The 12,175-nt window shown below is 42.1% G+C and overlaps 1 protein-coding gene across 4 annotated transcripts; it reads left to right on the forward strand.

Moving 5' to 3' along the window:
• The first annotated feature begins 146 nt into the window (after positions 1 to 146).
• On the forward strand, positions 147 to 11,370 carry znf711 (zinc finger protein 711). Of its 4 annotated transcripts, none has more exons than XM_017474208.3 (9): positions 148 to 1,137; positions 2,194 to 2,297; positions 2,478 to 2,583; positions 3,459 to 3,917; positions 4,120 to 4,275; positions 4,467 to 4,637; positions 6,542 to 6,679; positions 9,085 to 9,228; positions 9,320 to 11,370. In XM_017474208.3, the coding sequence occupies exons 3-9, from the start codon at positions 2,505 to 2,507 to the stop codon at positions 10,495 to 10,497; spliced, it is 2,325 nt and encodes a 774-aa protein (XP_017329697.1). In that variant the 5' UTR covers positions 148 to 1,137; positions 2,194 to 2,297; positions 2,478 to 2,504; the 3' UTR covers positions 10,498 to 11,370. The 4 variants fall into 4 exon arrangements, with proteins under 4 accessions (XP_017329700.1, XP_017329697.1, XP_047013018.1 ...); XM_017474209.3 differs by having other exon boundaries at positions 149 to 1,137; positions 4,467 to 4,610; XM_017474211.3 differs by lacking the exon at positions 6,542 to 6,679 and having other exon boundaries at positions 147 to 1,137; positions 4,467 to 4,610.
• Positions 11,371 to 12,175: the final 805 nt, after the last annotated feature.

Genomic DNA, 12,175 nt, shown 5'->3' on the forward strand with positions numbered 1-12,175 from the left:
TTCTTTCCACAGTACCACCATTATCTCTACATGGAACACGCTTTCTCTTCCAGTTATTTGTCTCCATTCCACCACCATTTACTCAATTGATAAACGATTCATATCAAAATTGCAAATGTATAAACTTAATCAGTGGTTTTCTCACTAAATTGGGCTTACTCTCAGCAGGTAGGTCACAGGTAGAAGGTTAGGTGTTCTGCGTACATTTTGATTAAAAATGGACCGCGATGGCGAGGTTATCTCTCCTCATATCCGTGCTTCTTGATCCTGCTCCCAACAACTCTGTAGGCTATGTTACACTTCTATACCACATCTATTCTGTATTTACATCTATATACACGCACTAAGAGAGTTTTAGGTCTGTAGTGGAATCTAAACTGCATGTTGTAAATGTACGGCTTTGATTGTAAACATTTCTACAATCTTTTTCAGTGTTATCCAGGATGTTGGTCTTTCAAAGCACTTTAAGATCTGGGAAGTTTAGGTAAGGGTGGAATGGTTCTGTCACTAGGACCTGATTAATTTACCACTAGCTACATGTAGGCCCCATAGGCCAATACGAAACACCCAGCCAGCAGTCTAAGAAGAGTTGGTGTCTTTTTAAGCATCTTTAACAGGTGTTTTTATTTGAATGATCGTCTAGGGGCCAGTCTTAATAAATAATTCACTTAAGCATTTCTGGGATTTCGTGTAAAAGGACCCCTAGAGAATTGCTTCACAGGCCTCATTACAAATCGCACACTTCTGTTTTTAACAAGACCAGCAGCACGGCACGTCATAATCGTGTAGTATGTCATGATAGTTCATTGTTTAGTGCTCTATTGTGCTGTTTTTTGTATCTAACAGCTGCTTTAATCGAGTTAATAACATAATAGCTTCGGCTATGTTTCTCTATGGGGTGACGTAAATGGCCCAGGCTCGGCGGTGAGCGAGGCCTCGCGCGCGTTGTCTGCCCCCTCCCGCCCCTGTTGGCGGCGCGCAGCCTGATTGGCCCGGGCCTGCGAAAGCTTGCTCGGGGATTCTGGATGTACAGGCCGCAGACGCACTACGCCTGGAAAATAAAGCTAAAACCGGATTATGATCTCTTCGGTGCAATAAGAAGGCCGTCGGCGTGCTAACGACGAATCAACGGACCAGGTAAAAGCGTCTCTATTAACACCGGATGTTAGCAAAATTTGAGCCGCGGCCTGTTTGGGCCTCGTCGGACAGCACAACAAACAAAAGCTCGAGGAAGGGCCTTGCTAGCTGGCTTAGCAACCGGTCGGAGACTCGTACGAGTAAAGATAATCATCGCGCAGATAATTTCCGCGACTCAAAAAAGTATACAAAGTGTCGGTTTATAAACTATATGCATACTATATAGATGTATAACGCGTGTGTGCAGTTGACTCGTTTGTTTTCCTCTATCTTCTTGCTGGGTAAATAATGCTAACTAACTAGCATGAACTAAAATGGCGGAATACAAGATGGCGGATCGCCGACTAGAGCCATGTAGAGAAATTGCGAATATTAAACCATTACTTAGCAATGTGTATATTTTTCCAACACATTAAGACCAAAGTCCTTTATTGGCTTTATTGGTTTTCTGTTGGTTAGTAATATTGTCGCGGGGAAGAAGGGAGAAAAAAAAGATGTTTAGATTTCAAGGTTTGACGCAACGGGGCGAAGAAGCGTACGTAATAGCAAGATGGCGGGCAATGGCCATGATTTCAGCTGCTGCAAAGGGCTATGGGTAGACACGGGCAGCAGAGGAGGCAACGCGCAGGGGGAGGGTCTGGAATAAAAAACAAAAACAACATTAAATCTTCTAGTCATACAACGACAATAAACACGACAACACGTCAGGTTGAAGATATTGTGCTTTTTTAAATGGTATGTGAGCGCTGGGAAAGACTTCCTGTGTTTATTATGGGCGGCGCCATGACGTCATTTTGGAAATTCCCTCCACAGCGTTAAAACAAGTTTGCAGGGCATATAACATCACACAGATACCCCGAAAGTGTGTCTTGTTCATATGACACGGAAATCCCAGTCGATTCTAGACAAACCAGTGAAGGTTAAACAGCCCCCACCCCCTATAATAAGGTCTGAGCGTTTGTACTTTTAACTCTGTAAAGTGTGCTGCAGTTTTGTGTTGAGTATTCTTGTTGCTGGCATTGGTGCGTTATTAATAACACGTTATTTTATTTCCAGGTGTTTTCCTCCCTGATGATACACAAACACACACACACATGCTGTGTTGCTTAATATTTGACACTTTTTATGTGTATAAAATTATACAGTCAACAAATGTGAAGGTACGTCTACATTTCCTTTTATAAGGGATAATAACATTTACATTTAAATTACCCATCTCAGTTACTGCCACTCATGACTAGCATATTTCTTCTGCTTATTTTGTTTGTTTGTTTGTTTGTTTTGGTTTGGTTTTTATATATATTTATTTTATGTTTATTTCCACTTTTGGTTAATTTTAGCATTGGTAAAAAAAATAATCCAAGAAAATGGATCGAGGAGGAGGGGTCTTAGAGCTTCACTCCCAGGATTTGAAAATGCCCCACACAATGATAATGCAAGACTTTGGTAAGGGCAAGTATGATCTGTCTGTAATTTGGAAAATACTATAGGATCTGTCTGTTTGTTTGTTTGTCTGTCTGTCTGTCTGCCTGTCTGTCTTTGTCTGTCTGTTTACCTGTCAATCCAGCCATCCGTCTACAGATATATATATGTGTGTCTGTGTGTGTGTGTATGTGTATATATATATATATATATATATATATATATATATATATATATATATATATATATATATATATATATATATATATATATATATATATATATCTCTCACACACACATATATATATGTATACAGGATTTTACACACACTCAAATATTTTATGGAGGCAGAGAACTACCCGATGCGAAGCGAACGTGTTAAAATCGTGTCACACACACCTAGCCGTGGATTAGCCCGCTTATACCAGCCTTGACAAGTTAAAGCTGTCCTCTGTGTTTGTGGCGCAAAATTGGACAGAAAGGATAAAAAAAAAAAACTGAAGGTTAATTTGAGTAAAGTATAAAATGATTTTATATATACGAGGCCTCGGATCTAGAATTCCGCCCCGCTCTAAATCATACACCGAGATAAAGTTGTGTGATAGTACATGTGAGCGAGTTTAACTGCTGTATGCAGCTGTAACTGTGTGTTACTATGGTTACAGTTGTTTGTAGGCGGTACATTATTCTGGAACGGTGATTAAACGGACTGGAACTTCCTGAGCGTTAAGCGGTTTGAACGCACACCTTCCAGCCAATCAGAATCAAGTATTCAAATAGACCATGGGGGGGTATATATATATTTATATAATCTTCTGCCTCTTCCCTATCTCATTTGGAATTCAGCTTGACTCTGTATAATGTGTATACGCCATTGTGTTTGGACTCTGTGTTCACAGGCATGGGGGGCATGGCCCACATAGACGGCGAGCACATTGTGGTATCGGTACCCGAAGCCGTGCTGATATCGGATGTGAATACCGACGAGGGCATCCTGCTGGAGCACGGGCTGGAGGCTGAAGTGGTGGAAGGGCCTGGTATTGGCAGGGAGGATGTCATCATGTCTGAATCTATCCTGGGAGCAGAGGTGGCCATTGAAGAGGCTCTGGACGCTGACCACCATGTCCTGGCTGCCGAACTTATCGAAGAAACGGTGCCCGAACAGGTGTTTGTGACCGATCTAATGTCCACACACGAGGACAGTCCACTGAGCCCTGAGCTGGTGTCGGAGGAGGTGATGGTCGCAGACACGGAGTCCATAGTTCACGCACACGAGACGACGCCACCCTGTGCGACCCTTAAGACCGACGACGAAGAAGATGGCAAGAGCGCCTCGGAAGACTACCTCATGATCTCATGTTAGTCAGTAGTGATTTTAATAGGTGAAATGTTATATTTGTAGTGTTTTATGGCATCCTTATAAATAAATAAAAATACGCAAAGGTATAAGCCGATACTGTCACTTTTCGTACGCTGAAATATAGTAGATCTGACGCGCACTGGAATTTACGGTCATTGATGTTTGCCGTTTTTTTTTCTTCTTTCCCCTTCGCATTGCAGTGGATGATGTTGGGGAGAAGTTGGATATCGGTGACGCACCATTAAAAATCAGCACAGAGGTGGGCCAGGACGACGAATCCAAAGAGGATGAGTTTGGCTCTGAGGTTATCAAAGTGTACATCTTTAAGACCGAAGGGGATGAAGATGTGGAAATAGGTGAGGATGTGTGACGACATCCGAAGATGCGTTGATACTTTTAGGAATCTAGTTTTTCACCATAAAATGATGTGTACTGAGACAGTATATTCTCTCTCTCTCTCTTTTAACAATCCTAAGATTAAAAATCTTTAAAAGAAAACAAGAAGGTTTTGGGAAGATTTCAAAATTTTTTTCTGGTCATGTTGTAGGTGGAACAGAGGTTGTTGAGGAGAGTGATTTCCCCAACGGGCACGCAGTGTTGGAGCCAACAACAGCAAGCACGGCTCGTTTGCCCAGGGAGAAAATGGTCTACATGGCAGTGAAGGATACCAGCCAAGGACAGGAAGATCTGAGTGAGCAAACCTTGTTCTTAAAGCATGGTAATGTTAAACCATTAAGCAGCACATTTCTTATGTAGCGCTGTCTTAAACACATTTCTATTTAAGAGTGGCGCGTTCATGGGTTCAGTTCGTACTGTCAGCCAATCATGTGGCAGCAGAACATTGCATACAATCATGCATATACTGGTCAAGAGCTTCCTCTAGTCTTCGTATCAAACATGGGAATTGGGGGGAAAATCTTGGTGATCTTGGTGACCTGTAGCACGGTTGTTGGTTGGGTGTTGGTCAGATCTCCTGGGATCTATAACACAGAGTCTATAGAGTTTGCACGGAACTGTGCGGAAAAACAAAACGTGCACGAGAATGGCCAGACTGGTTTGACCCGAGGGAAAGGCTAAGATAAGATTGCATCACATACATTGCCCTCCATTAATATTAGCACCCTTGGTAAATATGCGCAAAGGCGGCTGTGAAAAACTGGTCTTTATTGTTTTGATGTTTTGTTCTAAAAATTCACAAAAATACTCTCCTCTCATAGATATCAAACAATTGAAAACACTACACAGGTTTATCAAAAAAGATAGATTTATATCTTTGTTAAATATTGGTGTGCAACAATTATTTGCAGCCTTTAAGTCAATACTTTGTGCTAACTCCCTTTGCCAAGATAACAGGTCTGAGTCTTCTCCTATAACGCCTGATGAGGTTGGAGAATACATGGTAAGGGATCTGAGAGCGTTCCTACATACAGAATCTCTCCAGATCCTTCACATTTCGAGGTCCACAATGGTGGACTCTCCTCTTCAGTTTACTACACAGGTTTTCTATGGGGTTCAGGTCAGGGGACTTTGATGGTCATGGCAGAGTCTTGATTTTGTGGTCAGTAAACCATTTTTGTGTTGATTTTGATGTATGTTTTGGATCATTGTCCTGCTGGAAGATCCAACCACGGCCCATTGGAAGCTTTTTGGCAGAGGCAGTCAGGTTTTTGTTTTTGGATGAGAGTAGAGGCCTTTTTCATGAAACCCTTCCAAACAACTTGTGGTGATGGAGGTGACTTCGGATTGTAGTTTTGGAGACTTTCTGACCCCAAGACACAGCTAACTTCTGCAATTCTCCAGCTGTGATCCTTGGAGATTTTTTGGCCACTCGAACCGTCCTCCTCACGCTGCGTTGAGACGATATAGACACACGTCCAATTTCAGGTTGATTCATAACATTTCCAGTTGACTGGAACGTCCTAATCATTGCCCTGGTGGTGGAAATGGGCATTTTCAATGCTTGTGCTATTTTCTTATAGACACTTCCCATTTTGTGAAGCTCAACAACCTTTTGCCGCACAGCTATATTGCTTGGTCCGTACCCATTGTTATGAATGACTAAGGGAATTTGATCTATGTGTTACCTTATATTTATACCCCTGTGAAGCAGGAAGTCATGGTTAAACAAGTTCCTGGGAATATACTTCAAATATATTTTTTCTCATATGACGTCATAGAGTGCCAGTAATTGGTGCGCATCTATATTTAGAAGTGTTGTTTGTTTTTCCCCAGATAAACCTGTGTTTTGTTTGCATTCGTTTGATGTCCATGAGAGCAGAGTACTTTTGTGAATTTTGGTTTGAACAAAAGATCAAAAAGTTAAACAATAAAGACAAAATTTCAGAGCCTTCTTTGCTCATATTTAACATGGGTGCCAATATTAGAGAAGTACATTCAGTTTATTAAGAACACCAAACTAACAATGGCTAGTAACCCCCCCTTCTGCTCTCAGAACAGCCTCGATTAAGCTACACGTTAATGCAGTGGACATCTCTGGTTGTTATAAATTGCATAATATTGTGCAATAACTGTGATACTAACCTATTTCATCAATACTGTATCATACTCTACAAGGTCAAAGTGTCAAAATACGTCTAATCGTTCCATGTGTCGTGTGAATAGACGTTTCTGAGATGACTGACCAAGTATACATGGAGGTGATCGTTGGGGAAGATGAGGCTCCTGCCATACAGGAAGCGCAACTGGAGGATTCGCCGTCTAATAAGACCTTTGTTCCTGTTGCATGGGCAGCTGCCTATGGTTTGTCATTTCTTCTTTTGAATGTTAAACATCTTATAGTTGCTTCTATGCAATTGTCCCACACCCACCGATTTACAGTAATGCAAGGTTGAAGAATCTGATTAACCCCGGGGGCCCAGATGGTGCCTGGAATAGTCGCCAGTGCACCCAACCTTTTTTTTATTTCCTGCCAGTGGTGATGGAAGCCTCCCAAGTAATACAAAAGACACACAAAGGGTTAAGACTTTTGCTCACTCCATCTCACTCGATCAGTGAAAGATCTCGGGTACAGTCATCCTAGCTGGACTCGGTCAGTATTCAGTCATTGCCAGGTGGTGATGGCGAAGCGCATCTAATTGAGTTTCCTATGCCCTGCCTTCAGTGTGGCTACAGGAGTTATCCAGTTTACGTTCTAAAAACGGGAAAATGCACTGAACCTTTTGTGTTCAAGAAGTGCGGGAGATTTCATAAGTGGTTTAAGTCATTTACAGAGAGAAATCGTAAAGCATGGTGACAAAACCTCCCCGAAAAAACACAACAAAACAGAAGAATGTCCAGGGATTGTCTCATCGCCAGGCCTGCCTCTCATGCCACCACGATAGCTAGAATACTTCAATGTACCAATTATAAAGTTACAAAAAATAAAGGAGTTGAAAGAACTGAAAATAAACCGCATAATATAAATACAATATTAAACGGCCATTTCCCCGAGATGCTTTTTAAACAGTATTAAAGGAGTTCCCACCGACGCCGGACTCTCATCGGCTGCTTTTCGGAACATTTCGCTCCGAGCCGTCAACTTTTCTGTAAATAAAATGTCAGTTTTCTAATGAAAGAAATGAATACATCGGCACAGTTATATTTTTTTGTCTACAACACCGATTTCAGACATTTAATCATACACTTTCAGATCAGAAGGGTTTTAGGATCACGGGAAACGTTTCAGTCAAGTGTCCACAAACTTTTGACGGGTGGAGTGTATATATACTTGCAGCTCAATTGGGTAGACATACTGCTCAACATTTTTGCTTAGCTCGTTATCTAATCCATTCCTACTGAAGCAGCTCCAACGGTTACCAATGCTTTCCAGTTTCCCGTAGTCCTCCCTTTGTCTCTCATAAACGCAACTTGACCACAGACTGTCTTTTGTTTCGGGGTCCTCCGCTGTGGGTTGTAACGCAGCCGTCTCATTGTTGGGTTTGCAAGTCTCCAAGACCGGGTGACAAATGTGCGAGAGAGAGAGTTCCCGTCAGAGCTTGATTTCCAGTCCATTAAGTTGCTGGACTGGGAAGATTTTTTCTCTTTTTACTGGGAAGAATTTTCTCTTTGCTCATAAGATTGTTGAGGTGATTGATTTATTTATTTATTTTATTTATTTATTTAGAAAGTGCTTCATACCAGTTGGGTTGATCTGATTTTTTTTTTCAAAGTCAGTGTTAATGTTAGTTTGTATTGTTAAGTATCATTTTGATTCACTATTTTGGATTTTATTATTACTAGTGATGCACTTGGTTTTGCTTGTATTTCGCCCACATGCTGGCTTTTTAGTCTTTGCCATACCCTACGGGCGGGGCATGTGTGCGAGGATTTCCTTCTTTGTGTTCTGTGCTAATCATTATAATAAGCGAGTGTAACAATACTACAAAAACCATCTTTCCTACATACAAGTCAAGTTTGTGCACTCATGTGCTTCCAGTCGAATCGTCTTCTAGATGCTGTCTTTCTGGCGATGAACAAACGGAATGTCATCCGTACATAATTAATAGCCAATAAGCCAAAAGAGTGTTCACACCCAAGTCGGGCCAACCAGCGACCGCAAAGCCTAAAAATACTAAAAGCTAAAACACTTGCATATGCTCAAGTGGAGATTTACATCAAACCTGCAGGGCACAGGTAAGTTAGCAAATAGTGGAGTTCCATCAGCGGTGCTGAGTCTTTCATCTGTCCAACTAACTCGTGCCAAATTCACACGGATCGTTAGAGCGGCGCACTACGACCTTCCTGTCAGTCCACCCCAGACAGCATGCTTGTTTTTATCACGAAAAGTAATGCCCAAATCTACAACCGAGTCAACGAGACTCTGTGGATAAGGGCAGCCAAAGTTGAGACCAACTGTGATTTAGAACGCAACCCGATATAAACATTGCACGAGACAATGGAGCAGAGGATAAGAATCATTTTTTCATCAGTGTGATCGTGGATACGGGCTCCATCATGGCTCTTCTCAGAGGGTACTGTCGCTAGTCTCGAATTCTTGCTTTGCGCTTCTCAAATAGCTCTGCTGTTCTTAATTTACGTTCCCGCTGAAGTAATTCTAGCGTTTCCCAAAGTTTTTAAGCACTTAAATGCGTCTTGTCCCAACTTTGTGCATAATGAATCAAACTGCTGGCTAGTTCAAATGTTGCGCTCCTATTTTTTCACTCTAGGTAACAATCTGGAGTCTCATTTAGAGAGTAAACACGGTGCAAGCACTCCATACCTGCAAATCAGCGACAGCATCAGTACAAGCCGCGCTCTCAAACAGAGGATCAAGAAGAAGAAGAAGGGCGAGACCCGGCAGTGCCAGACCGGTATGACAGAACAAGCTGGTATCAGTGAGAACGAGCTGTAGAAACCACATTTAAGTGTGCACACTTAAGTAAATCATCCTCTCTGTTGCAGCTGTAATAATCGGCCCTGACGGCCTGCCGCTGACGGTCTATCCTTGCCACATCTGCGGGAAAAAGTTCAAGTCACGCGGGTTCCTGAAGCGGCACATGAAGAACCACCCGGACCACATGTTTAAGAAGAAGTACCAGTGTACAGACTGCGATTTCACTACTAATAAGAAGGTCAGCTTTCACAACCACCTGGAGAGCCACAAGCTCATCGTCAAGAACGAGAAAGTCCCGGAGTACACGGAGTACACGCGGCACTACCGGGAGGCGAGCCCGCTCAGCCCCAACAAGCTGATCTTGCGTGATAAGGAACCCAAACTTCACAAGTGCAAGTACTGCGAATACGAGACGGCTGAGCAGGGCCTGCTCAACCGCCACTTGCTGGCCGTGCACAGCAAAAACTTTGCACACGTTTGCGCAGAGTGCGCTAAGGGCTTTCGCCACCCGTCCGAGCTCAAGAAGCACATGCGGACACACACGGGCGAGAAGCCGTACGGCTGCCAACGCTGCGACTTCCGCTGTGCCGACCCTTCCAACTTAAAGACTCACGTAAAGAGCAAGCACGGCGCCGAGCTGCCGTTCAAGTGCGCTCACTGCCCGCAGGCATTTGCCGACGACAAGGACCTGCAGCGGCACATGGAGGTTTTCCAGGGCCACAAGACTCATCAGTGCCCACACTGTGAGCACAAGAGCACCAATTCGAGCGACCTGAAGCGCCACATCATCTCCGTGCACACCAAGGACTTTCCACACAAGTGCGACGTGTGCGAAAAAGGCTTCCACCGGCCGTCCGAGCTCAAAAAGCACGCGGAAACGCACCGGGGCAACAAGGTGCACCAGTGTCGGCACTGCGACTTTAAGATCTCGGACCCTTTCACTCTGAGTCGGCATATCCTGTCCGTGCACACGAAAGAGCTGCCTTTTAAGTGCAAACGCTGCAAGCGTGGCTTCAGGCAGCAGAACGAACTCAAGAAACACGTGAAGACTCACAGCGGCCGCAAAGTCTACCAGTGCCAGTACTGTGAGTATAACACGGCGGACGCCTCGGGTTTCAAACGCCACGTAATCTCCATCCACACTAAGGACTACCCACATAGGTGCGACTACTGCAAGAAGGGCTTTAGACGGCCCTCTGAAAAGAACCAGCACATAATGCGCCATCACAAAGACACACTGATATAGCCCTCCTCGGTCCCCTCCACCTCATAAACCAGAACCTACTTTACACAGCAGAAGATGAGAACAGAATGGTACCCCCACCCCCCCCACCCCTCCTCCTCCTCCCCTGCAGGTTTTTGTAAAGGCTTTTCAATTAGTACTTCTTAAAGTACTATCCCCATTATTGGAGCAGGATTGCTAGGGTCAGCCAGGGTCTCAAATCAGTATATTTTTATATCTACCTGGCTGAAATGCTGCAAGTGAATCATGTCCTCAATGTTAATTGGGTAACTAAAGCTTTTAATATATGCTGCGATTTGAAAAGAAATGCCCGTTATGACCCTTGGGATTCTTTGTAGCCATGTCGGTGTGGGCTGCAGCGTACTCCGTCAGAGAGTACTAACTAGTGTGCCTAGCTTATATGCTAACATATTTTTAATGCCAATCTAAATCATGTCACTGGTTCCAGTAGGTGATTTGTGGTATAAATTATCTCCATTTTTTTAAAATAATGTTTACTTACATACCACTCGTAAGTAAACGCGTATATTTATGCATATGGGTATAGTTACATGCTCATTTATACTTAAGTATACCCCTATTACACCAACCAGTAAATTTTCTTACCCAAGATTTTTGGAGATTGGAATCACGTTACTTTGAATAAAACTTTTTATCTTTTTTTCCTCCCTCTTTTTTTTTTTTTTTTTTAAAATTAAAAGCTGTCTCCCTTGTGAATGCCGCTGCAAGTAATGTATAATATGTATAATCACATGTAACTGGCAAATGTGCACATATTGTCATTTTGAATTCCAATTTGCAAGTCATGCCTTACCTGTATTGTATTTTTCTTGCACTGAAATTCAGTAAATTGAATGTGATTTTATTATTTTTTAACACGTCTCAATGTGCAGTTAATAGTTCAATTTACTGACCGCCGTAGTAAAGTTAGAGTATTTTATCTGTCCTTTTTCTATTTTTTTTTTTTTTTTTTTTTTTATAAAAAAAAATAATTATTTATTAGTCGGAGGACACTGATGACTCGAAGACTCCTTTATTTAAATAGGTTGTTATAAAACGTGTGAAAATTAGCACCAGTTGAACCAGGTTTTTATTTATTTATTTATTTATTTATTTATTTATTTAGCTTTTTTTTTTTTTTTGCGAAAGTATTGGAGGCGGTTATGGACAAATTTGATCTAATTTTCAATATCATATTAGTGTTGTCTATATTTATACCTAAATCACAGTCCTGATAGTTTACATGCTTTTTAAATAAAAAAAAAATATATATATATTTTTCCTTATAGCTTTTAGCTGGACTCGGCCAGAATGTTAGAAAAAGGGAAAGCAGAAATGGTGGGGGGAAGATCATCTACATGAGTTCCCAGGACAGAGGTTAGTAAAGACCTGACATGTTGCTGCTAGGAGTCTTTACTTAAATCAGACATTGGTTGGAAACACATGTATACTACTTGAATATAATAGAATATGTTGTCTTATAAATGCACACTATGTTTTGGAATAATAATAATAATAATAATAATCACTATGGGACATGGTATTCAATCCAACTCCAGGGCTTCTAAACATCCTCGATTCGTTTTCCCCTGCTGTTCGATCTGCATAACCGAGGGTGTCCATAATAACATGATCATCTCAAATAGGATATTTACTACCAAAGAAAACAAAAATACCTGGC

The sequence above is a fragment of the Ictalurus punctatus genome, chromosome 8, assembly GCF_001660625.3.
Source record: "Ictalurus punctatus breed USDA103 chromosome 8, Coco_2.0, whole genome shotgun sequence".
NCBI classification, from domain to species: domain Eukaryota; kingdom Metazoa; phylum Chordata; class Actinopteri; order Siluriformes; family Ictaluridae; genus Ictalurus; species Ictalurus punctatus.